The following is a 27651-nucleotide window of genomic DNA, read 5'->3' as shown; positions in this document are numbered from 1 at the left end:
GGACTTCTAGAAGGTAATGTTCTTTCATCTTGCCCTCCACGACAAAGCAGACCTGACTGATGGTCTGCTCTGCCTCTTCTCTGCATCGCTCCGTTTCCTGCTGCTGTTCAGTAGTCTGAGCTAAGGACTCTCGTAATTTCACCACTTCTGACAAGAGCTGGTCTCGCTCCTTTATCACTTCTTCTTTGAACTTCAGTAAATCTCGGATACTAAAAAAGAAGAACACAGGAGTCAGACTAAAAGGCCATCTTCTCAGGAGCCCTTCCTATCACCCTCTGAGCACATTTTCATGGGAAAGACTTTAGGTCAAGGACTAACACCATTCAAGTGTGAAAGAGAACGACCTTTATGCCCTGACATGGACATGGTAGCTGCTTGTGAGTTGTTAACTGAAAAAGACATTCCAATAATAATATATATAACATGATCCCTTTTCTGATGTTTAAATAATTACAGTGTCTGCATATAGGTGTATGTGTTTTATAGACATTTTTATAGAAGTCCAAGAAAATAGATCCAAACTGGTAATTGGTAACTGGTTATCTCTGAAAAGTAGAATATAGGGTTGGAAGAGTTGGAGGGGTAATTCTTACTCCTTAGTTGCCACACCTCTGTATTATTTGAATTTGTTACAATAAGACTATACAGCTACTGTCAACTCTTGTAATTCATCCTAAAGAAAATGTTAATTTAAGAAATTATTTGTTTAATATACCCAGGGGATGGCTATGATCACAACTATAAAGTCTAAAATAAAGCATAAAAATAAGCAAATAATACACATCGCCAGTTTTCTAATCATTCACCCATAGAGATTAGTTTCCACCAAAGGGATGCAACTCTGATAAAATGTTCCCAAGAACAAAATTTGGAAATCATTCATGTTGCCAGCTTTTGGAGAGTATGTGATGATATTTGTTGATTTGAATTGTTAACCAGTTACTTCCACATTAAAAAAAACATTATTTATGATTTGGCATGACTTTCTGCAGAATTAGTGTTCTTGAAATAGAAAGACTGTGTCTGATCTGATCTGTGCAGCAGAATGAAGGTCTAGAACAAGGCAGCCACATGAGAGTTGAGAAAATAGAGAACTTGAGGTACTCACTACTGAGTCATCAAATGGCCATTGGAAGCACCTCTGACAATGTTTATTTACCAACAACTTTGGTAGAACATAAGTATTTAATAAGGAACTTTCAGAACTGTATTCAACTTCTTCTCCAGAAACAAAACTTCAAATTCTCAGGTTACTCTGAAGACAGCTACACCTAAGCACATTGTTAGGGCTAGTTTATTCAGTTCTCTTCCTCACTGTGCTCCAACTCTCATTAAAACTCCTAACTGATCAGTTCCCTCACATTGCTCTTCAGTAGTTGCTCTGATGATGCTTGACTCCTTTAATGAAAAAATAGAGTCCATTATGACAGATATCACGTCTTCTTTTTGTTTTTCCTGTTCCTTCCTCCAACCCTGGCACCTAGAACTATCTCTCAACATTGGATAAATGCATCTAGAAAACATAAGAAACCTAGGCAGCAGTTAGAGTTGGTGAAAAATGCCTAAGGAAGGGGCACCCCGGTGGCTTGGTCAGTTGAGTGTCCGACTCTTGATTTCAGCTCAGGTCTTGATGTCAAGGTCATGAGTTCAAGCCCTGATTTGGGCTCCACACTGGATATGGAGCCAACTTAAAAAAAAAATGCCTAAGGAAGTGTGTGATCATTCCTGACTCATAAACTAATGCAAGGTTTTGCATGCCTTGCACAGTGCTAGACACCTAGAGGGAAGGTAAAAGTGTCTTCCTTCAAGAGTTTGTAGCCTAACGGATAGTGAAGTATTTCAACAAATAATTTCAATACAATGTGATCAATGCCACACTTGAGATACATGTTGGGTTCTACAGAAACAGAGAACACAGTGACTCTCACTGAGGCTAGGGGTAGGGAGGAGGTTGAAATAGAGGTGCCAACAGTGATGAAATTAAGATGGTGTTTGAGATGGGTCATGAAGGGTGCATAGTTGTTTACTGTGTGGAGAAATAAAGAAAAAGCATTCCTGGAATAAAAACAGCATGATCAAAGGTATTGAGGCATCAGCAAGCATGGTGTTTCGGGACATGAGTCTAGCAAGGCTGGTGAACAGATCTATGTAGGGCCCTAAAAGACATGTTCATGACTGGGCTGCATTCTTTGGGAGTGGGGAACTATTGAAGGTGTTTGGAACATGTGCTGGAGATGGGAGCACTCAGATACACATTTCAGAAGCCCAAATCTGGTGTGTGGAAGATGGTGAAGAGGGGATATGTCTCCTTGAAGGCAGGTAGAACAGTTAGCAGTCCATCGCCAAATCCAGCCAAGAATGGGGAGCCCGAAGCAAGGCATTAGCACTGCTGATAAGGAGCAGGGAAAGACACAAGTGATGATCAGAAGACAGAATCAACAAGACGAAGCTTTCATGGTTAAAAGAGCGGTCTAGAATCTGTTTTCTGGCCTAGAACCAGAGAAGTTAGAAGAATGGTGATGGGACTAATGGGGGTTCAGAGCATGGGAAGGGGCTGGAAATCAGAGCAGAAAGGCAGCGAGTTCCATTTCACACAAGTTTGAGAGAAAGAAATCTAAAATATTTACTCATTTTGAAATTATAGTACATATTCCTGCAGAGCCAAAAGTTTAATATAATCACAAATTATGAGTTCTTGGGTATGGAGAAAGGGAGCATTAAAAACAAAAAATAGCAATAGATGGAAAACAATCTCTGGGAAACTACCAAAGAAGAAGACTGTTGTATCATAAAGAATGTTCAAGGTGACACGGCAAACCCCAGGCCATCTGCTGAATAAGGGGGCCTCCACAAAAGCAAGTTCAACATACATTAACAAGTCTATGACCTACTTGCTATCCTGGTCCAGTGACAGTCCAGACCCCTGCTCGACTAGTTTGGTTAAGTTCACTATTTCCTCTTTCAGGGCAAGGATCGTCTCCTTTGCCTTCTGCTCTTTGTCATAGGCTGAGTCCACCATCTTCCAGGCCTTTTCGATTTCCTATATGGGCCACGGCACATCAGTGAGAAAAACCAAACTAGGATCCAGATGCAAGATAAACTGAGTAAATAGAATAATAAAACAACTCCAATATAGTTGTCATTTATGGGGAAGAAGATTATATATTATACAGTATGCATTCCATTTATATTGACTTACTAAATTGTTCAACATGAGCTAGTCGATACTGAACAGCAGTGTTAGAAGGGGTCCTGGCAAATGGTATTTTTCCTTGTGTAGGTGAGTGGGGTTACAAGGCTCACATCTTGCAAGGGCCACTATAACTAGGAGGATATTTCTAATAAAAATGTTAAGATAGGTTTACAAAATTAAAAAACGAAAGCCTATGTGTTTTCCAAGTCCAAGTATTATGGAGAAAAAAAAAATAAGGAGTGGCCTTGGATCCAAGCCCTAAATTTGAAGCTCTTGATCGATTACAAATTTTTAAAAAATCTATTTTGTAGTCAGGTCTCAAGTAAGGGGTCCTGGATGGCTATGTCAGCTTTAGAACAATTCATAGCAAGGTAGTCTTTGCTGTCACCTAATTGTACATAACAGCCTTGGTAATTCCCATTCCAGAAATCCACTCCCAGATCTTCTCATCAGATGCTCACAGGGGAAAAGCAAAGCCCTAGCTGGGAATGGGAACAAGGACTCATGCAGTTTTGGCTACCTTACTATTATTAAATCCAATGTGGAATATTAACATAAATACTTAAAAGTGAATTACAGCCATTCAAATAAGTGAACAAAGCATAGTAAATGTTGTAACAGCCTTCAGTTTTACCCCACCACTCCATTTTCTTGCTAAGTTCTGTCAAGTGCAATGTGAGTCCTTCGTAAAGGTAAGAACCTATAAGCTTAAGGTGAAAACATTCCACTTTTATGTTGACAAGGAATAAAATGAGTGGAAGAGAGTATTTACACAAATTCGTGCTCACCATTACATGAAGGAGAGAGAGATAGATGAGTCTTGGGTAACTTCACATAATTTAGTGATTCAAAATAATTACAGGGTATATTTTTCTGTAACAACGATATGTACTATTTTCAGCAAAACAAATGAAGGATATTTAAATGAAAATACAATTATACGAAGTTTTGTCCAAATCAACTTCACCAATTATATTTTAACCAGCTCATGACTTCCATTTACAGTTTTTTAATTTGCAATAAAAAATGGGTTTTTTTCCTCATCATACAATGATTTAAAGCCTTCTTTTAAAGGCTTTGCTGGTTTTCCAGCAAAGAGAAGAAAATGACAATAGAAAATAGCTCTTTAAAAAAAGTAAATTCTAAGATAACAGATGTCATAATTTGCACTGGTCTTGGAAATTCATTTAAATTGCCTGATGTTTCATTGTATGATATCAAGGGAATTATCTAAAAATTTTATGAGTTATTTTTTACCACTCGGGTTTTAATTATAAATTAAAATCTCTCAACTTCTTATCACCCTGAGAGCAACAAGGAACATTTACATTTTACCCTCAAAATAATGCAACACACTTGAGGATGAAAAACTCCATGGTAAAGTAGAACCATGCTTCCTCAGTAGCCCCCAGACTGAATCCCTGATTTCCCATTATGAGGAATTGGGAGGATCAAGGAGGAAACAAGATCATGAAAATTACCATCTAGGAATTCTCAAGGCAATTTCTTCTAAAACAGTAGGAAAAGCAGAAACATGAAAATATCCTTCAAAAAATATCCTTCACAAGCTATCATCATGAGATATTTAATTACTCATCTTCTATCAAACAAGACATACCAAGGTCAGGTCCCTAATATTACATTTCCTTACTTCTCATTCTTTCTGCTAACCCAGTACTTCTTAGAAAGCAAGCCAGCAAGGTTCTATATTATTCTCTGCCCAGTGAAATTCACCAGGCTAATTATTTCCTTTGAAAATAACATTATTCCCTAGGCTTAATGAATATATAAATCATGTAGATTTTTACTTAATAACTCACTTACTACCAGCCTAGAGCTGCCAATATAAGGAAAGAATGACGTTTTAAATATAGGATGCATTTACGGCAGCTCTCCGTAGGCTCTGTTTCTATGAGATCACTGACCTTCTTCAGGGATGCAATGGTGGTCTGATCATCCTGGGAGAGCTTCAGGGCAGTGGCGACCTTTGCAGAATTAACCACAATCTCTGCGTTTAGCTCTCTGCATTTGGCCATCAGACGCTTTTCATTGTCATAAGACTTTTTCATGACAGCATGAAGCTTCTCATATTCAATTCTAAATTTCTCCAGACTTTTATCTCCCGAAAGTTCATTGAGAACCTCCTGAAAATCCCTTTCGATTTCTTCAAATGCAGTTTCTTCCAACACTAGTTTCTCACTCTTTTCCTGTACAAAAGAGCAGGAAGGGGAATGAGTATTACAATATGTCTATGTTACTATTCAGGGGTTGCTATTATTATCTATGAATACAAGACCTTCATAGAAGCAAAATAAACATCACTGAAAAAACAGAAACATTAAGACTATATGATGGAAAGACATCTTGTTTATCCCCTGATGCATGTATATATGTACACATATGCATTAGGATAATAATATTTCCTACCACATGGTATCAAAGATCAGATTAAATAGTATCATTCATTAGGCGTGCTTGGTCGGTTAAGTGCATGACTTGATTTCAGCTTAGGTCATGATCTCATGGTGTGAGACTGAGCCCTGAATTGGGCGCCATGATCACAGCACGGAGCCTGCTTAGGATTGTCTCTCTCCCTCTCTCTCTGCCTCTCCCCCCTCCAAAATAAATAAATAAACTTCAAAAAAATAAACAAACAGGATCATTCATGTTAAACACTTGGCCAAGTGCCTGGCAAAGAGGAGGTACTCAATAAATTTTGATATCTGTTATGATTATTCCAAGCCCTGATTTGTTTTCACTTCATCCTGCAGAAGAAAGCCAAGGGATATTATGGTCAGATATATGGAATCTTGGTGTGGATACCATGAAATCACACGTACTCACAATGAACCCCATCCGAAATATGGAATCTTCTCCTAAACGCTATTCCATCATTTCTATCTCTTAAAATGATAAGACAAGGTCATCTTCACAGGTGTATTGAGATGCCCTTTGTGCAATGCTCACAGGTCTTCTCTAGATTTGCTTTCCATGATCAGCTGGACAACAAATTATTTTTTTTTAAAAAAAGCCTGGACATACAGATACAATTCAAACACATCTGGCTATGACTTAGATGAGAACCCGGAGTTAGTTAAATAAGATTTTTTTTCCAGTGTATTTTATTTATTTTGGGGGTGGGGGGAGAGGGTGCAGGGGAGAGACACAGAAGGAGAGGGAGAGAGAGAATCCCAAGCAGAATCTGCACCAATAGCACAATCTCACCAACCACGAGATCATGACCTGAGCTGAAATCAAGAGTCAGACGTTCAACTGACTGAGCCACCCAGGCACCCCAAGAATTCTTATTTCCCTAGTGTTAAGGGTTGAATTTGTCTCCCAGAAAGGTATGTTGAAGTTCTAACACCCAATACCTATAAATGTGACTTGTTTGGAAGTAGAGTCATTGCACATATAATCAGTTAACTTGAGGTCACACTGGAGTAGAGTGGGCCCTCATCCAATAAGACTGGTGTCCTTATAAAAAGAGGGAAGACTGTAACTATGTGTAGTGATGGATGTTAAACTTATTGTAGTAATCATTTTGCAATATATATATATATATAATCATTATGTTGTACAACTAAAACTAATACAATGTCACATGTCAATTCTATCTCAATGCAAAAAAAGTAGAGGATGGGATTTGGACAGCGACACAAACACAGGAAGGAAGAAACACCACGAGGGGCGCCTGGGTGGCTCAGTTGGCTAAGCATCTGACTTCGGCTTAGGTCATGATCTCACAGTTCATGGGTTCGAGCACTGCATTAGGCTCTCTGATGTCAGCCTGGAGCCCACTTTGGATCCTCTGTTTCCCTTTCACTGCCCCTCCTCCACTTGTTCTCTCTCTTGCTCTCTCTCAAAAATAAATAAACATTAAAATAAAAATAAAGAAAGAAAGAAATACCACTTGAAGACAGAAACAGGGTGTAAGCCAAGGAAAGCTAAGGATCACTGGCTGCCATCAGAAGCTAGGAAGAGGTAAGGAAGAATTTTACTTAGAGTCTCAGAGGAACCATGGTCCTGCCAACATCCTGATTGCAGATTTCAACCTCCGAAAGTGTGAGACAAGAAGTGTCTACTGTTTAAACCACCATGTTTGCAGTACTCTGTTATGGCTGAGTACCAGCCTAGTAAACTAATACACCTTCTCCTTGTTAGACACAGCACAATAATGACAAAGAATGGGGGTGGTTAATAAATTTCTTCATTTATTCAGCAAATATTTATTGAACATCTGCTATTTGTAAGTTGGAATGAGGGAGCCTTTGTAGGAGGTACCAAGGTAAGGAATAAACAGCCCTCCCACAGGGAATTTATACATTAATAGTTGATGGAGTATGTTTTCAGATAGTGGAAGTATAGAATTTGATACATGCCATAAAATGGATTCAAAATTCTACAAGGACCTATAGGAAGATGGAACTACTCCCAGGAGTAAGAATGAAAGCAAATTTCCTAAAGGAGGTGGTATTTGAGTATGCCCAGATGGGAGAGTGAAATATTCACAGGTGAATATGGAGGGAAAAGGTATGCCTGGCCCATGGCAAAGCTTGAACAAAGGCTCAGGCCCAGAAAGTATCCAGGATTTGAGATTGATTAAGAAGCTCAAGTTGGGGGTGTTGTATGTAAGTGATGAATCATGAGAATCTACTTCCAAGCGCGTTCTATACACTGTATGTTAGCTAACTTGACAATAAATTATATTTAAAAAAAATAAAATAAAGCTCGGGGCACCTGGGTGGCTCAGTCTTCGGCTCAGGTCATGATCTCACAGCTCATGAGTTCGAGCCCCACGTCAGACTCTGTGCTGACAGCTTGGAGCCTGGAGCCTGCTTCAGATTCTGCGTCTCCCTCTCTCTCTGCCCCAACGCACTCGCATTCTGTCTCTCTCTCTCTCTTTCTCAAAAATAAATTTAAAAAAAAAATATTTAAAAAATTTAAAAAAAAAACTCAAGTTGGCTAAAGAGTAAGAAGTATGACAGGGAGAAGGAAAGAGAAGACTAGACAGGAAGTTAAAGACAGACTGGAGGCCGTGAATGGCATTCTAAGGAACATGGAGTGAATTAATCTGTAGGCCACACAGACCCACTCAAAACTTCTGATCTGATAAAGTTTGAGAGGACTTATTTATGTATGCAACATTACACTTTGATATTCTACATGAAAAAGAGCTCCAAGATCGACACTGTATTGCTAATCAAAGAAATCAACTGAGATGATCTCCAATCCCAAAAATAAAGTAAAATTTAAATTCACCCTGCAGAATCGGGGTAAGCAGTCTAGTTTACCTTCTGCCTTAACAAGCCTCACTTGCCCAATACAGAGAAAGTCTATGTATTTTTGGTTTTCAAAAACACTTGTACTATTGATTTCTAAAGATTACATGCAAGCAAAAAGAATCCACATCTTAAAGTAGATGTGGAGTACCAAGCCTACCTATAACATTTTGTATAACATTAGCACAATGTTAAACTCAACAGAGATTTTCTTCCCAATGAGAAGCAGCTTACTGTAAACATCACAACACAGCAATTCCACAAAGAAGAAAAAAATCGTATTAAGGAAATATGGTGGTGCTGCCGCCCTGTGTTTTCCCCTTGTTGATGCTAAACATGAGCACACACAAAAATTTATCATAGCAATGTTCTCAGTTCCATCCGTGTAAATGGTATTAATGCCAACACTTGATCACTAGCCTGATGATTTGTTTGCAGACCAGGTTTTCCCTGTACACCTGGCACTTAGCATAGGAATGGAAAAATGTCAAAGAAAGAAAAGGTTTTTAAAAACATTCACAAACAGATTTGTTCATATTGTCATTTTAAAAATATACTACTATTGGGGCACCTGGGTGGCTCAGTCGGTTAAGTGTCCGACTCCAGATTTCCACTCAGGTCATGATCTCATGGTTCATGGGATGCAGTCCCATGATGGGCTTTGTAGAGCCTGCTTGGCATTCTCTCTCTCCCTCTCTCTCTTCCCCTCTCCTGCTTGCTTACTCTCTCCTTCTCTCAAAATAAATAAATATCCATATATGTGTGTTGTGTATATGTATGTATATATACACAACACACATGGATACGTGTGTGTGTGTGTGTGTGTGTGTGTATGCTACTAAAAGCACAGCAAAAATCATCTCTGAGCTGTGACCCATAACCAGTTGGTGTCTACATTGTTAGAGCATATAATGATACCTACTTTAGAAGCATGATTTCAACATGAACTGGTCAGAAAGGAACTATGATGTTCCTTCATTCAACACCTGTCTATTAAGTGCTTACTATCTGCCGGGCACTGTTGTAGGTGTTGGGAATATCATTCAGTGGGGAGAACAACAAGGAAAAAGGACAAGAGAGTTGCAGTGACAAATGAGGCCAGAGTGGAAAGGGAGACTTGTGGAAGTAGAGGTGAGGAAAACCCAGCTGAGATCAAGTGAGAAGAAAAACAAAAGAAGGCAAAAAATGAGGGGAGATAATGCAAGGGAAGGGAGACTGGGAAATAAATTGTTAATGGTATTGGTATCTGGGCTTATGTGTGGAAAATGAAGAATGAAATGAACCAAGATGACTGGTGAGGGAGAAAAGGAAGGTATGCTAAAAATCAAATAAAGGAGAAACTAAAGGAGAGCTAGAAGGAATGGGAGGAAGAGATGGGAAGGAAAGAGACACGAGTGAGTGTAGGTAATGGGGTGAGTATTGTGGCCACCACTGTATGGATGTGTGAGGCACCTACCTGAGAGTGAGGAAGATGAGGGTGGGAGAGGGATTGTATGATAAGAGAAGGAGGGATCTTTGCCCACAGGAAGGAGGGACCAAATATGGAGGAGACGGAATGGTGAGGGATGTGAGGAGATATGAGAAGGAACTGGAATAAGAGTGGGGGCATGATGGTGATGAGAGTAGCGGGGACCGGTATGGTTCCCTAGACATAAAACCTTGAGAGTGTCCAGGGCCCCTTGTTCAGATAAGCCCCCACCTTTGGTTTAATGCTCTGCTGTCTCACTTTGGAATTCTTAATAATTTGTTGACAAGGAGCTCTGCATCTTCATTGAGCCTCACAAACTATATGGCTGACCCTGGCTGGGACTGATCCTGTGATGTGTGAGATGAGGGAGGGATCTGAAGGGGTGATGGAGGAATAGGGTATGGCCACGGTGAACGGGGACTGTGACTGACAAGTGATGACAGGGACATGAGGTTGTCCAAATTACAAATGAAGGTGCTAATGGACAAAGGATCAATCAAGAGCTACAGAAATGGTCCCTCATTGGTGAGCCTGAAGATGGAGTGTGCTACAAAGTGAGCTAGAAGATTTTACACAGTGGTCAATGACAACACGGGGCATTGGTGATAGGTGAAGAGCTTAATGAAGATGTGTCACAGCAGGTGATGATAGGGAATCGTGGAGTGACAGGTGGACAAGGGTCAGTGAATAGGGGTGACAGTGGGTATCTATGAAGCCTTCCTCCAAGTCCCACCAATCAGTGAGACATCAATATTTCTACGTACCTCTCCTGGGCCCAAAACCTTATGGCTCAAAATCTAGGGGTGGGTGCCTGTCATGTGTGAATCTGGGAAATCATGAATTTCATCCTATGTTGAACACAGCGCCAGTTTTAAGAGTGGGGTTGGGGTGTGTCCACCCAGTTGAAGGAGGGACAGGAGGTAAACACTGAGGGGTGGGGTGAGGCTGCGGGTGCGGGGAATAGGATGTTGATGGGAGGAATGTAGGAATCAGCGGATGTGACAGCGGAGAAGTCAAGTCGACAGAAGAGGGTTGATGGGGAGGGGACGAGCGAGAGACGACAGAGAGAGGGGCACTGACTCCTGACCTCGGCCATCCTGACGCTCTCTGGGGGTGGCCTCAGAGGCTTCTGTGGTGATCGCGGAAACCGGGCCGGAGCTGCGGATGGGGCTGTGCACTACCCCCGGCGTCTAAAACAGCGCCACTTTATTGGTATCCCCCGCAGGGGGCCGAAACCCGGCGCTCGGCGCGTCCTCCCGTCGCCAGGCAACCGCCACGCCCTCTGAGGAAACTGGAGGACTTCCGAAAGGGGAGGAGCCTCTGGGGAGGGCACCCGGGAGGCGTCCTAAGAGGCATAGGCAAACTGCCCTGTGTGGGGCGGGACCAAGGGTGTGAGGGGCGGGGCCCATGGGAGGCTGGGCGGAGTCCCAAGGTGCCCTCGGAAGTTGGAAACTCCGAGGAACGAGAAGGCGCAGCGCTGGGAGGCCGCTAAGGCCAGAGGAGAACTAACGCCTAGATGGAAAGGTGGATCAAAGGCTTCTGGAAGGGCCGGAAGCCACCCTCTGCTCTCCGTGACAAAGAGACTCCGTCGCGGGAACAAGAAATAATCTCCGTTCGAGTCAACTCAACCCTCATGAAGCAGCTACTGTGTGCAAGATAACGGAGGGGAAAGTAAGGTGGAGAAAACACAGACCCTGCTTTCAAAGGGTTTAGTCACCAGTGGTAAGAATAATAGGGCGCAGCGCTCGAAGCACCCTGGGAAAACGTATGTGGAGCCACATCATGGAAAGTTGCCTTTCATCTAGGGCTCCTCTCAAGATCATTTCGTCTCCCTCTCCCCCTCCTCCTCCACACTCTTTAACCTTCAGGTACAGAGGGTAAACAACTTGGCTCATGAAATATGCAAAACCCCTCTTGGTTTTTTTCCCTTTAACCCCATCCTTACTCCCATCCCTCCTCAGCCCCATAAACATTCATGCTACTGTGCTTGAATATGCATTTTTGAAAAGTGTATGCATTTTTATTAATGTATTTTTTAATGATATGGGACTTTAGGATGATCTTATTTTCTACTTTTTTTCACTCAATATTCTTTTTATGAATCTATTCTTTTGCAGTTGGTATTGTAATCCTAGTTTATCGCTTCTGATTGCTGCACAGTATTCCATATTGGACAGCAACACATGTGACTTCCATTCCCCAAATGGATACCAAGGCTACCCCTACCTCTCAGCGATAATCATCCTCGTCCATGGTCTCTTGTGGACCTATGTGCAATTCCTCGGCAACATATGCCTAAAAATGAGGTTGGTAAGTTATAGTGGATGTACAGGGCAATTCACATTTGGTTATGCAACTTGTCCTGCACAAAGACATCCAGCCATGCACCAGTGGGAGCTGGAAAACAGCTTTCCTATGTCATGTGCCCTGCTGAAGGAAGATCTGCCCTTTTCTTCCCCCAAAAGCTCTGTTCCCTAGTCAAGTCACGAACCTGAGAGGCTATTACTATTGAGAGGGTTTTCCTCTTTCAAATTCATTTGCCCAGTGGTAGACACTGTTTTCCAATGGCACAAAGGTGCCCAGTAGCCTACTAGGAGCCCTGGGTACTTAACTTCAAGTACTGCTAGATGGCACACCAGAATTATTGCTCTACACTATCCTCCAGTGCACAGTGTGAGGGTTTCTGGCCCTACTCTCATCCTTACCAGCACATTGTAGTTTGTTTACTCATAAACACTCACATAGTGTTTACCAAGTGTCAAATACTATTCTAAGTGCCTTACAAATACTGACTCATCTAATTAGCCAATTTTCTAAATTCTGTCAATTATCATGGAAGTAGTGTCAACATATTTTTGCTTTATTCTGCTTTTCTCTGACTCCTAGTGAAATTGAACATTTCTTCATACATCTGTAAGCCACTTGGGATTCCCTTCTGTGAATTGTCTATTTATAGCCTTTACCTATATTTCAGTTGCTCTTTTTCTTTTTCATTTGATTTGCAAGAGGTTTTTGTACATTAATCTGGACATTAATCTGCTTTCAAAGACTGAAAACTTTGCTTGCCATGTCCTTTGTAAAACAATAATCCTTCATTTTGTAGCCCTTCATTGTGTGTGTGTGTGTGTGTGTGTGTGTGTGTGTTTTACTTTTTACATGCTTTTCCAGTATGATTTAAGAAGTCCTTCTCAACCCCAAGGTCATAAAGGTATTGTCTATCATTTTCTTACATTAGTGTCATAGTTTTAGTTGTTAGCATTCAGTTCTTGAGCCCATCTTACTTTTGTGTATGGTGTGAGGTAAGGATCCGATTTTTTTTTCTCAGAGGAGTGAGCCCATTTTCAACATCTTGGTTCCCAAATATAGACAGTTCTGCACTGAGCTCTGTGGTTTGCTCCTGTGCTAGTACCACAAGGTTTTATTATGATGGTTTTATAGCCAGACATCATGATTGAGGGCAAGTCCCCCACTCCTACTTCTTCTGTCAAAACGTCACTGGCTAATCATGAACCTCCATCAACCCATATAATTTTCAGGATGTTTTCAAGTTCCTCATGAGAAATCTTAACTGGGACATTAATGAATTTATGATTTAACTTGGGGAAAATTCACATTTGTATAATTGTATCTCATTCATGAACAGAGACTGTATATCTGGTAGACAAAAAAGGACATAATATGGCAGAGGCATAATGCACTATGGAGGCAATGGGAGAAGTGGCAGCTGAAGCTGGAGGATCAGGCTGAACCAAACTGCAAGCCAAGCTAATGGAAATGAGAACACAGGGTAGGCAACAGGGCTCAGGCTACTTTGTGTGTTTACAGGAGATCCAATCACACGCTGGGACTAACAGGTGGTGATACCATCGTGATCCAGAGAGACTCCATAACATTCCTGAAGGTACATAACAGAGAAAGACCTAGAGGGCCCTGGCCACCCATATCTTGTATTGGTATCAGTTGTAGTGCTATATGTCTTCCCATTTCCCAAGAATCTTCTGAAGGATTATTTTACAAGCAGATGGCCTGCCAAGGTGACAGAAATTCAATCCAGAAAACACTTCTTTAAAGCACCTGCTGCATTGTAAGTACAAGGCTGGCCAGAGGAACCACAGAGCCAACTAAGACAGAGTCACTGCCCTTTGCATTCACAATCTGGCTTTGGGGGAAAGAGAGAAAAAACCATCTACAAGTAATCCCAACACAATATGATGGCATAATTTAGAACATGCCATGCCAACAGCAAGCACTATGGGTGCTGGGTCAGTCTAGACACTGATACCTGAGAGCATTATTTAGAATATGACCTTAACAAAGGAAATCAGGGAACCACAGGAGGTGGAAAGGAACATGACACGTTCAACTCACAGGAAAGAGATGCAAGTGACATCAACTTGGATGGATTAATGCATGAGAGGATGGGTGGTTGGACAAATTAATGTATGCTGATGAAAGAAAGTGCTTCATTTCCAATTTTCCAGATTCCTGAAGACCCTGTTCCCCTTTGTTGTTGTAATAAAAAGGAACACTAGGTGGCATCACACTACCAAAAGTTCTCACCTTTTAAAGCCTCCAGGAGACGCTCATCCACCAAGATTGGGTCAGCCCCTAATTTAGACAAGTAAGAGTGCTTCTATCAATTTCATTACTCATTACATCCACTTAATTTATTTACTTTGCCTCTACTATGTGCCCAGCCTTGTGCTGCCTACTGTGGAGAATATAAAAGGAGTTGAATCGAGGATCTCCTCCCAAGGGAGCAAAAGGAGAAGCAAAACACGCATGGCACCCCCTCCCCCACACAAAAAAAATTGTAAAACACTCCAAGGTGGGATGTGGTAAGCACTGAAATGAGGATGTCGGAATATAATATCCAGTGTCATCTGACCCCTTTGACCTTCTGGTGCCTTCTCCCACCGCTCACTTCTTGCCCCAATGGCTTCTTTCAGTTCCCTGTGTATGTCATGTTCTTTCCCACCGCTTGGAGTTCACAGAGGTTGATCTTTCTGTCTGGAATACTCAACCATCCCTCTTCACCTGGCTAACTCCCGTCCACCCCTCCTGCAGATTTCACTTCCTCGGGGAGAGATTTCCTGACCATCCTTCAACACCAGATTACCTTTGCAAGTACCATGTATTCGACTTCTTGGACCCTCTCACAATGGTAGTTAATCATGTGTTCATGGAAATGGTTGCTTAAGATCTGTCTTCTCTACAAGCTATCAAACAAGAAGGCAAGGTACATGTATATCTTGTTCAGCCCTGTCTCCATTGGTATTGTAGGTTGAACTGTGTCCCCCTAAAACTCATATGTTGAAGCTATAGCCTCACTACCTCAGAATGTCACTGTATCTGGAGATGAGGGCTTTGTGAGTTAAAATAAGGCCATTAGGGTGGGCCTAATACAGTCTGAATTGTGTCCTTACAAGAAGAAGAAATTTGGACACACAAAGAGACACCAGGGACGCATGTACACAAAGGAAAGACATAGTGAAAAGAAGGGCATCTGCAAGCCAAGCAGAGAGGCCACAGGAGAAACCAAACCCACTGACACCTTGACCTTGGTCTCCTAGCCTCCAGAACAGTGAGCAAATAAATTTCTCTTTAAGCCACGCTAGTCAGTGGTACTTTATTATGGCAGACGAAAAAACCAATATAAATGGCCATCACTCCTCTCAGTTTACAACTATTAAGTAAGTGTCTATTGAATGAGCTCTAAAATAAGGAAGAACAGTGAAGAATAGCATATTAGGAAAAGCTACATGGTAGACATGGCCCTTGACCTTGACCTTAAATGATACAGATGGCTCAGAGAGTCATGGAAGAAAATAGAAGGAATCCCAAGTATGGGAAGTAGCATTGGGCACATACCAAGGCAAGAATGTAAAAGTCCTGCTATAGGGATGGTGCGGTCCCTCTCAGGGGCCAGTGGACACTAATGTTGAGAAGACGGTAGGTGAATGGTGGAGGTTTGGAAGAATAACAGAGGCATGGCTGCAAACTCAAAGACCAGGGACAGCCAAGAACACATCCATTCACTCTGCCAGATAACTTGAATATATGATCATGAACTGTAATACCTCTGCAAAGCTCTTTGTTTAAACCTGGATATAAGTGCTTCCTATGGCACCCTGCTAGGATTTCTAAGCTGTGTGTTGTGACTCATAATAAGAACAGCTTTCTGTATATAACACTCACTTCTTTAGTAGCACCCAGTGAAGATACATCACAGAACTCCAGAAAAGCAGAAAGAAACAATGAGATGTGGCTCTGCATGGAAAGTCCCTGCCTACGATGCAAAGCGACTGTGCCCTAAAGGAAACCTGCTCCTGCAAGGGATCAGAGAGGTCCTGGAGCCAATTTGGAGGGAGTCCACACAGCCCACAATTCCTTTCTCTGAGACTAGTAACTCCCCCCAGGAAGTATGTTCCTTCCTGATGCCAAAATGTTATAGATGGCCCTATCTGACTCCCTGGGGCCATAGCTGAAGGGTCGGGTAGAGACCTGATCCACCTGAGGTCAATCCCATTATTTTTCCTGGGGATTTATAAATGGGGTCAAGAGTTGCAAGCCACTCATTGCTGGGGCCTGGAACTGAGTATGTGAATCCCAGGAGAGGCAGAGAAAGGTAGGCTGAACAAAGGGAAGAATAAAGCAAATGAACGTGGGGAAGAATCCACAGGCCCAAGAGAAGGGAGTGTTGGGGGAAGGAGCCTCTCTGGTTGTTGATGCCTCTTCAGAGCCTGGTAACTCCCTGGGGAGGCCTGGGAATACCCACACTCTTGAGTCCTGCTAGATACAACCTCCTAACAAACTGACTTCATTTGTTTAAACTAGACAGAGTTAGTTTCCATTGCTTATACCCCCAAAAACCCAAAAGTCCCGATCAACACAAATCCTGTTTATGCAGGCATTCTTGCGATGTCGCTGGAATTTAGTATCAAAACTGCATTTGGGGCCCCAAACAACATGGCAAAAACTGCCCCTGTCATCACATCTAACATTTCTCCCCCGGGCTGTTGGGAAGATTAAAAGCCCACGTGTTACAGAAAATTGTTGACATTTATCAGCCAACCCCCTGCTCACCTTAGATGACAGAACAGAGTCCCAGCTGGCTGGTGCTCTCCAAGACTGCGCGGGCCATATTTTATTCCTTTAATCTGCTCCTTTTCCAGCCTGCTGCAGACCAAACTTAACAGAACATTTGTTGAGCATTTGACATCGGTTCCCGAAGGATCTCCATACAAACTCCACTCTTGATACTGGAGGAGGCTACAAAGCTGGGGCACATTTATCAGGAAGATTGAAAGACTGGCCATGAAGTGGAAGCAGTGGGCGATCTGCCATTGCAGGCGATGATTTTTACCAGAAGGGGATGACAGTGTCACAACCACGCAGTTATCCAACCTGCCTTGCATTTCATTGGCTTAACAGCAACTGCGCTTCTCCCAGTCGGATTACTTTTGGGTACGACTGGTTCATTCAGTTGGTGCTCTTGCTGGAGAGGCCAGGCCAAGACTGCAGTTTGGTGTTCTTCCTAGAACCAGGGAGGACTTACACAAAGTCACCAGCTAACCGGATTATTCAAAAAGACTGAGTAGCTCCACACAACCTGTTCCCACTACAAATGAATAAATAAATGAAATAAATTAATGAGTGAATAAGTAAATAAATAATTCCTTTAAAACATCAAAGCACAAATCCCTTGTCTTATTTCTGCTCTTCCCTGAAAACACCATATTTTCAAACATCTCTAGACTTTACCCATTGTCATGGGTAAAGTCTCCACTCCCATGTCAGGAATATCCTATGTCTCCTTCTTTGTCCAGTTAGCCTGTTCTTTTTTTTTTTTTTTTTTACCTTTTTTTTTCAATATTTATTTTTGAGAAAAAGAGAGAGAGAGCACAAGCCACAGAGGGGCAGAGAGAGAGGGAGATGAAGAATCTGAAGCAGGCTCTGCTCTGACAGCGCAAAGCCCTACGTGGGGCTTGAACCCACCAACCATGAGATCATGACCTGAGTCAAAGTTGGACACTCAACCGACTGAGCTACCCAGCCGCCCCCAGTTAGCCTTTTTAAAACTCAGCTCGGTGTCACCTCCTCCAGGAAGTCTTCCCTAGTTAGGTACTCCTCCTCTGTGTTGCTAGAAGACTTGTGTGTCATTCTGTCAATACACAATAGTGTAACCATGTGTTTATTTGTCTTTCCCACCAGACTAGAAGGACCAGTCTTCAAGTATATCTATGGTGCTGACCCATAAGAGACAGTCAAAATAGAAAGTTTGATGAAGGAAGGAATTAAAAATAGGATTAGCTTATCCACTCAGGCATAGAGCAATTACTCTTGGGAGTAACTAGTGACTAAGCGAAGTTAAAAGGTATTGGAATACAAACATTTGCGATTCTAAGGTAGTAAACCAAAATCATCTTCAGGTATGCACCAGGTCCCCAAACAGAAGTATTAAGGATTACAATAAAATACATTTATCTCCTTTATCTCCCTATCCTTAACACAAGGGCCAAAGTTTGAACCAAATCTTTTTTCTTCTCCAGAGGGCCAAATGCACAGTAGATACTCAATAAAAGTTGACGACTAGCTTCTCATAGCTGCAGATAGGCATCTATAAAATGAAACTATTTGTTATGTTAAAGGAATAAACTCTCCTTTCTACCCTGGGGGTATGTTTCTTTCTTTCCAATATTTGCTGCCAAATCTACTGAATAATTTCAGCAGTAGAAAATGACTATGGAGCATCTACTGTGAACAGGTGTTCTCAGAGGCAGCAATGGGAGGGAGGCAGAAAGCCTCAAATCCCTCCCCACCCCCCCCCCCCCCCGCCCCAAGGTGACTGAAACCCAGCTGAAGTCAAGCAGGACAATTCAAACCTCCAGGACAGCAGAGACCAGTCTAAAATAACACTGTATTTTAGAATCTAGCAACAGAGTCTGTGTACTTTTTCTGTAAAGGACCAGATTAAGAAATATTGTGGACTTCATAGGCCACATGATCTCCATATCCAACTGTGCTTTTGTAGTGCAAAAGCAGCCACAGACAATACAAAAATGAATGGGCATGGTTTTGAACCAGTAAAACTTTATTTACAGAAACAGGTGGCACTCTGGAGTTGGCCTGCCAGCCAGTATTGCCAAGTCCTGATTTAGCACAATGCCTGGCATATAGTACATGCTCAAATATTTATTGAATGAATGAATGGATAAATGAATGAATGAAGACAGGTTTTCCTAAGGTTATATAGCCTGGTGATTTGTTTTAAAGTCCCAGTGTACCATCTTTAGACATTAACTACAGGAAGCTCAATGAATACCTACTGACCAGAAATAAGTCTGATAGAAATTATCTGACAGTTTTCCTTACTCCAAGTGCTATGTGTGGTTGGAAATTTAACATGTATAAACCACCACCAGCTTTCATGACATAGGGGCACCTGGCTGGCTCAGTCGGTGGGGCGTGCAACTCTTGATGTCAGGGTTGTGAGTTCAAGCCCCACACTGAGTGTAGAGATTACTTAAGAATAAAAATCTTTTTTAAAAAAGAAAGAAAGAAGCATTTCTTTTCTTACTGTGGATCATGACTCATTAGTAATTTGTGGCCTGCCTTTTCATTTTCAAAGAAGGGTAAGAGATGGGTAGAGAATGAAGAGGGAATATACCAGAGTTTGTCACATGTAGTAAGCATATTGTTTTTAAGGAATTTGCCTTTCAATTATAACACACTTTTATGTGTGAATATATTGGGTTCTAAGGGAAAATGTGTTTTCAAAAAAGCTTGAAAAATGTTTAAATACTATTGTAATCTCATTCTTGGGGAAATTCAGTGTAGTGATGAGGGAGCATAAGGCAAGCTGAGGGCAAAGTACAGACTAACAGCACCTCCCTACCCCCTACTCCCTACCCTATCCCACACAGGTGGGATATGTGTGATATTCCTCCCGCACTCCTGGCTGCCCAAGAACAAGGAAAAGAAAAGAAAGCAAATGGTTGACTGGCAGAGATCACAGTCATGCAGGACAGGAGTCTCCTTCAGTTTAGTTAATAAACTTAGAAAAGTGCAAGATAACTTAGTAAACTGCAAGAAAAAGGCAATCTTATCCATAGCCTAATCTCCAGAAGCATATAGACTCCATTTTCTGGAGCCCTAATATCACCTTCATCAAGATGTAAGGGGGTTTAAGTGCTTGCCATGATGACGTGACAAACAAAGGCAAATGAAAAATTAAATTCCCTTACTGCCTACAGCCCATTGACTAGTCCTTGAAACAGGCAGAGTGACCTCCCTCTAGGGGCGCAGCTGCCTCAAAGATGACCCGTTGCTAGGGGCAAAAGGGAATCTTGGCTTAACATTATCCTGACTCCCCAGGATCCTGTACCTCTACTTTAACATATAAGAATTCCTTTGGATACTTCCTATATCTCAACTTCCCCATGATATATGCTGGCAATCATACTCCAAGCTTATGGCCCCCTGATACACATCTGAAGGGTCTCAGGACTGAGGTTTTACTAAGCAATAATAAATGACATTTTCCTAACAACAGCTAGCCCCTCAAGGTCCTGTAAACCTTGCTTCCAAAATTCCTTAGACTTACGCTGTCCCTAATCCCCTCCCAACCTGAAGGTATACAATCATTCACCCTCCACAACCCCAGTGCAGCTCTTTCTGCCCACAGGTCCTGTCCCCATGCTTTAATAAAATCACCTTTTTTTGCACCAAACACATCTTCAAGAATTCTTTCTTGGCCATTGGCTCCAAACCCCACCATCACCCCAATACCCCATCAGTTGTACATTTGAAGGGGATTTACTTCGAACAGAAAGATACAAGGTAGTAGTTCAGGTCAAGATTCTGGAGCCATAGTGCCTGATTTAAATCCCAGCTCTGCCACTTACTAGCTGTGTGACCTCAAGCAAGTTGCTTAGCCTCTTTGGGCTTCAATTTCTTCTTCTGTTAAATGGGAATGCTAATGATTCCTTCTGTGTGTGGTTATTATGAGAATTAAATGAGGTGTTATATGTAAAGTGCTTAAAGCAATAGTATAACCACATAGTATGAGTTTTACCTATTATTATACTGTCACTAAACAATAATGTGACCTTGAGTATATGACCCAGTTTCTCTGGGCTTCACTTTTTTTGACAGATAATCTTTAACCTGCTGTTTCCAACACTCCTAGAAGAGCGGGGGCATTCCCAGCACAAGGAAATTTCCTCTTTTCTCTGGGAAAGAAATAGCCAGATGTAAATCATCCTGTTCAACGGACACTCCTGAGGTCTCATCTCAGCAAAGCAGCCTATTCCAGTGAAATGCTCTGTAAACCAACTTGTTATTATCTCTTGAAACTGCACGCAAAGGTGAATTTATGATGGCAAGAGATCGACCAAATCAAGGAAAATGCTGGGTTTTTTTACCATCCATCACTCCGTCCGTGACTAGCGTTTGGCTTCCTGTCTCTCCCATTGTTGTGTATGTTATTCCACATACTGGGATAATCACAGCTGGGGGTGAACAGGAAATCTGTCCCCATATTTGTCTGGATTTTTTTTTCAATGTTCTTGACTGTGAAGTACAGTATGTGCCCAGCAGTTGGCCTGGTGTTGGTCACAAGTCACCTATAAATGCAGAATTTGAAGCCACATGTACAACCTGAGATTATGAAAACAGTTCCATTTACCTTCACACACACACACACACACACACACACACACACACACACACACACGAAAAACAGACCAGCAGAAAAATGGGTAAAGTTATAACTGACTATTTACAAATGAAGAAATAAAAATGGCCAATAACCCTGTTCTGTTCAGCCTCACTCCTAATTAAAGAAATGCACATCAACACATTCAGATATCTTTTTCACCCATAAAAGAAGCACACTAATGTAAGTTAGGAAAGTGCCAGTGCTGGAAAGGATGTGGGGCAACCATCATTCTCACACTTTATCATTGAGAGTCTAAATTGGGGAAAGCGGCCTTGGAGGATGGTTTTCCAATATGTACCTTACTTTTGACCCGACCCTAAACTATCAAAGCGTTCAACCAAAGCAGCCACCCACATACAGACTTCTTGTTTGAAAAAAAATAACCCCCCTATTTGTTTAAACCTCTAGTAATCTCAAACACATACAAAATCATAGTCAGGATTTTAATACCTGAAACCAATCACACTCCAAATTGACAAGTTAAAAAAAGAGAGAGAGAGATGAAAGAAGACATCCTTATCTTGCACTGACTTGAACATGAAGGTTTCTAGTGTTTCCCCTTGAAGCATGGCATTTGTTTTGGGGCCAAACTTCACCCTTCGTTTTTATCACGCTACAGAAGTGTTTAATTGTATTCTGATGCACTGCTGGAATTCTGTATTAACTTTTTCATTAGGATTTCTGAAAAAGTATTCATAAACGAGATGATGTGGGGAATAAAAGCAAAAGAAAAAAATCAAATTAAATTTCCTTACTACTTACAGCCCATTGACAAGTCCTTGAGATAAGTGGAGTGACCTTGCCCTTAGATCTCAACTGCCCCAATGTTGATACTTCGCTAAGGGCAAAAGGCAATCTTATTTTAACACTATCCAGACCTCCAGGATCCTAGAAGTCTCCTTTAACTTCTAAAAATTCCTTTGGAAACCTCCTTAATCTCTACCCCCCCAAATACATGTTAGCAATTATCCTCCAAGCATAGGGCCCACTGATCTACATCTGAAGCATCTCATGACTAAGGTTTTATTAGGCAGTGATAAATGACCTTTTCCTGGGGCACCTGGGTGGCTCAGTCGGTTAAGCATCTAACTTCAGCTCAGGTCATGATCTCACAGTTCATGAGTTCGAGCCCCGACAGCTCAGAGCCTGGAGCTGCTTCAGATTCTGTCCCTCCCTGTTCATGCTCTGCCCCTCTCTCTCTCTCAAAAATAAATAATAAATCATTAAAAAAAGTTTTTAAAAATAAATAAACAAACAAATAAATAGCCTTTTCCTAACAATAGCTAGCCCCCCTCCAGGTTCTGGAAACCTTGCTTCCAAAATTCCTTAGAGACTTATGTTATACCTAACCCCCTCCCTACCTGACGGTATATGCTCAATTTCTCCTCACAATCCCAGTACAGCTTTTTCTGTCCACAGGTCCTGTCCTTGTGCTTTAATAAAACCACTATTTGCAGGGTGCCTGGGTGGCTCAGTCAGTTAAGTGTCCACTCTTGATTTCAGCTTAGGTCATGATCTCATGGGTTCACGAGTTCGAGCCACATTTTGGCTCTGTGCTGACAGTGCGGAGCCTGCTTAAGATTCTCGCTCTCCCTCTCTTTCTGCCTTTCCCCTGCTCATGCACTCTCTCTCTTTCTCTCTGTGTCTCAAAATAAATAAATAAACTTTAAAAAATAAATAAAATAAAATAAAGCCACCTATTTTCACCAAAGACATCTCAAGAATTCTTTTTAATTTTTAATTTTTTTTTTTTTTTTTTTTTTTTTTTTTTTTTTTTTTTTTTAGACAGAGCAAGAGCATGAGCAGGGGAAAGGGGCAGAGGGAGAGAGAATTCCAAGCAGGCTCCGGGCTCAGAGTGCAGCCCAACTCAGGGCTTTATCCCACGACCTTGGGATCACTACCTGAACCAAAATCAAGAATTGGACGCTTAACTGACTGAGCCATGCAGGCACCCCTCAAGAACTCTTTCTTGACTGTTCGCTCTGAACCCCAACATTTTCAAGTCAATTATTATGTCCCTTTTCTTTATTTTCCCCTTTTTAATGAGGTATTATTATTGGAGTTTTGACTGATATATTATTACTGCCTAATAAGAAAAGAATACCAATCACTGAGTTTTTAAAAATGTAAACGACTATGCTTTTTATTTCTATATATTGTATTTGTATCTTTTTTAAAAGTTTATTTATTTTTGAGAGAAACAAACACAGTGCAAGTGGGAGAGGGGCAGAGAGAGAGAGGGAGAGAGAAAGAGAATACCAAGCAGGCTCCGTGCTGTGCTGCCAGTGCAGAGCCCCATGTGGGATTCAAACCCACAAACCATGAGATCATGGGTTGAGCTGAAACCAGGGGCACCTGGGTGGCTCAGCTGCCACGGCCGACTTTGCAGTTTGTGAGTTTGAGCCCTGCGTCGGGCTCTGTGCTGACAGCTCAGAGCCTGGAGCCTGCTTCGGATTCTGTGTCTTCCTTTCTCTCTGCCCCTCCTCCGTGCACGCTCGCTCTCTCTCTCTCTCTCTCTCAAAAATAAATATTTTTTAAAAAATGTAAACAACTAAGCTTTTATTTCTATATATTGTATTTGTACCTTTTTTAAAAGCTTATATATTTTTGAGAGAAACAAACACAGTGCAAGTGGGAGAGGGGCAGAGAGAGAGAGGGAGAGAGAAAGAGAATACCAAGCAGGCTCCGTGCTGTGCTGCCAGTACAGAGCCCCAGGTGGGATTTGAACCCACAAACCGTGAGATCAAGGGTTGAGCTGAAACCAATAGTCGGACGCTCAACTGACTGATTCACCCAGGTGCCCCTGTGTCTCAAGTCCTTAAGGGGCTAATTCTCTTGTTTATTATACCTACCAATCTCATCCCTCATTGGTTCACTTACTAGTTTGTAATTTCTTATTATAAGCTCATTTTCCATGGGGGATTGTTTATTCCCTGAGGGATCAGAAGAAACAACCGGGTTTTGCATTCACTTCTGACAGGGACTAAGGAGATTCATCACTTTGGAACCAACTTTTATGTTTTGTATTGACTTCAAGATTCCCTCACCACATGGGTTGTGTAAAGTGGGGCCTCACACCTATGCTGCCATAGCTGGGCTAGTGGTTTCGATTTCTATGGCAGACATCAGTTCATCCAGAGCGCCAAACCACAAACTTCCTTGCTGTGACCGTGAACAAGTGGGAAAATTTTTTCTCCATTCTCTAGTCACTAAGATCTTCTGCACAGTCCCAGCTGTGAGCAGGGGTCTCTAGTCCAGATCTCTGCCTTTCTAGAACCCAAGGCCTGAGTGAGTACTCACCTCCAGTCAGCCATTTGGGCTTATTTTCACATCAAACACAGATGGGTGCTTCTGGGTTCTCTCTTCTCATCTCACCCCCCCGAGCTCCTCCTTTCTTCCTTTCATGCATTGCTTTTTTTCAGCAGTTCTGTTAGAAGCAGATGGTCCCGTACTTCTTCGTCCCTCGTGGTCCCAGAAGTCGAATCTTTGTACTTTCCTGTCTTTTAAAAACTTTGTAGAGTAACCACAGGTGCTATGGAAACCACATGGCATAGATGGGGGTTCCAATGAAGGCATGGCGGTTCAAGGAAAACTTCCTGAAAGAGAAACTGCTTATTCTAAAGACTGAGCACACCTTAGCCAGGCCCCCCACCTCCCCAAAAAAGTGTGTGTGCACTGGGGGTGACAGGTTGGAGAACAAGGTGGGAGAAGGTTGCATGCAGAAGACAGAGCACATGTGACTATCTAAGTGTGGGGGTGGGGACAAACCCTATATCACATTCTGAGAAGCATAAGTTCCAGGAACTGCAAGGAGTTTGGGGTGGCATATGGAGTGAGACGTGAGGTTAGTGAGATAAGCAGAGGCCAATTCATGAACCGCCTGTGTGCCAGCTTAGAATAGTGGACTCTGTTTTGAGAGCAGAGGGAAACCAGTGCAGGTGACCATTAGGTCTCAGAGAGTGAAACGGTCCGGTTTAAAAGAAAGACAAATCTAATAAATCTTCCTTCTATAAAGAAATACACACAGCGAACTTTGCAGGCTGGATGGAAATCCCAGAGGGTGTTTCAGTGCTAACCTTCACATTCCAGCATACATAACCCTGAACTCTTACTCCAAGGATTATAAGGCAATGTAGGGGTGCTCAGGCCAGTGTTCCTACCCCCCCCCCCCCGCAAGAATTTCTTCTGCCTGCCTCGGAGAGAATGAGTGCCCTATCCATCCGCCTCACAAACATTTTGGAAATACACAGCTCTTTCACAAAAGTTTCCCCAGATCACTGTGTCAAGGAGGAAGAATTTTCTCTGCCCTTTAAGGTCCTTCTACTAGTCATTTGATTCTACTAAGAGTCAAACCGACAGCTGACAGATTTTTTTTACAGGAGAAAATCAGATTTAGGTTCCTATGTAAGGGGGATCCATGCAGACACGCAAATTCCAAAGGCAGTGAGGCAACAGGAGCTTAGGGGAGCAGAGGAGAGGGGTAGGGGCCTAAGGAGACAAAGGGGAGAAAGACTCTTAGCAGGGAGGTAAAAGGAGAAGTTTGGAAAAGAAAGCTTGCCTTATTATGCAGAGAAACCTCTTAGGTAAAGAGAAATCTCTGGTAATAGCTCTCTTCCTGGTGGGCCAGGCAATTGGAGGGGGAGATAAAGAGCTTTTCCCAAATCTGCTGCGGTTTCGTTGCTTTTAATTCAAAATAATGTTCAGACCAAACTGGCCCCTCTTGGTGCAGCCTGCCCTTGGCCCCTACAAGCCCATTCCCCATGCCTCCCCACCAGCCCCCAAAACTCTTTCATAATTGTCCCTGACGTAAGGAAAGAGCTATGAGCAACAGCAAAATTTGAAAACAAGAGTAACCTGGGCCAAGGGCCAGGGGGTCTATTTTTAGGATTTTGTCTCACTGCCTGTTTCTCTTTCCGACTCTCCCTAATGTCTTCCAGGCGAGTGTTAAAGTTATTTGGCTGGCGCGAAGAGGGAAGGAAGTAGGTGATCTAAGACTCGACAGCAGTAGCAGTGGTGATAATCATTTGGACAGTGTGTTCTCATAATTTCCCCCAAGGTGCCCTCGGTGGCGTCTGACTCCCCCAAAGCCACTTAATGCAGGATTTATTCAAGCCGTTGCCGGCCACTTCCACTGGCTGTGGCACTGGAGCAGGTCACAAAGGGAAAATAAGAGGTTATGGATTTCATAACCCATTAAGCGCCACCAGGGTGCTGCTGCTGCTGTCCCTCCCGGCCTCAGTTCCTTCAGGGCTAACTCCACAAGGGTAAACAGGCTCTGGACATGAAAGCGCCCTCTACGGATAGACCCGGGTGGTCATCATTCTCCTTTGTGCAGGGTTACTCAGGGAGAAAGACTACGATGCTTTCGCTTCTCGTTTAGTTTGGTGAGTTCTTCCAATACATTCAAGCCGCAAAAAGAAAAAAAAAAGAAAAAAGAAAGAAAAGGGCCGGCGTGGCGGCTCAATTTATATTTCCCTCCCGGGGACAAAAGAGGTGGCCCCCGGAGTTCCGCCGCCCGTGAAACGCGCCGCGGGAAAACGCTCGGCCCACTAGCAGTGATTTAACCCCTTCCACTCCGCCGGCCCAGACCGACTTTTAAGGGCGTCCTGCCCGACATCCTGTCCACCCGCCCCAGTTTACTCCGGTGGCCAAAGCCCGGCTCGGCCGGTCACCTTCCAGTCCTGCTGGCCTCTCTGAAATTTCTGGGGGTCAACGGGCCGACCTCTACGGGGACCCCGGGGCCGGCCGCCGCAACCCGCATGGTCCTCCTTAAGGAGTTTCCGCTGCCGCGAGTAGAGGCGGGTGTTTTGTTCTTATAAGGAGGAAAAAGTTTCTGGGACGTCCAGGAAATGAGTAACTCCGCCGCCTTTAGGGCCGCGCTGATGGAGGCCAGCAGGCGGGAGCCGGCTGGCGTGTCGCGCCCCCAGTCCTTCTAAGTGCCGAGCGGGACGCTCGACGGAAGCCGCCCGAGAACAGCGGCCTCTGG

At 42.7% G+C, this 27651-nt stretch overlaps 1 protein-coding gene across 5 annotated transcripts in view; it reads right to left on the bottom strand.

Moving 5' to 3' along the window:
- Window positions 1-27490, bottom strand: part of CFAP58 (cilia and flagella associated protein 58) — a 120959-nt gene extending 93469 nt beyond the window's left edge. For 2 of the 5 annotated variants that reach the window (XM_053207403.1, XM_053207404.1), the window contains exons 1-4: window positions 11031-11219; window positions 5119-5400; window positions 2892-3040; window positions 53-209 (exon numbers count right to left, since the gene is read on the bottom strand). In XM_053207403.1, the coding sequence (XP_053063378.1) occupies window positions 53-209; window positions 2892-3040; window positions 5119-5400; window positions 11031-11039 (597 nt within the window). In that variant the 5' untranslated portion in view covers window positions 11040-11219. Of the gene's footprint in view, window positions 1-52; window positions 210-2891; window positions 3041-5118; window positions 5401-11030; window positions 11220-17029; window positions 17565-21369; window positions 21571-24965; window positions 25262-27337 lie in introns of those variants that run through there. The other 3 variants (XM_053207401.1, XM_053207402.1, XM_027063017.2) reach the window with 3 other exon arrangements.
- Between the last annotated feature and the right edge of the window lie 161 nt (window positions 27491-27651).

Source organism: Acinonyx jubatus, chromosome D2 (genome assembly GCF_027475565.1).
Source record: "Acinonyx jubatus isolate Ajub_Pintada_27869175 chromosome D2, VMU_Ajub_asm_v1.0, whole genome shotgun sequence".
Taxonomy (NCBI): domain Eukaryota; kingdom Metazoa; phylum Chordata; class Mammalia; order Carnivora; family Felidae; genus Acinonyx; species Acinonyx jubatus.
The sequence above is the reverse complement of the archived record's forward strand: the minus strand, read 5'-3'. Positions and strand labels throughout refer to the sequence as shown.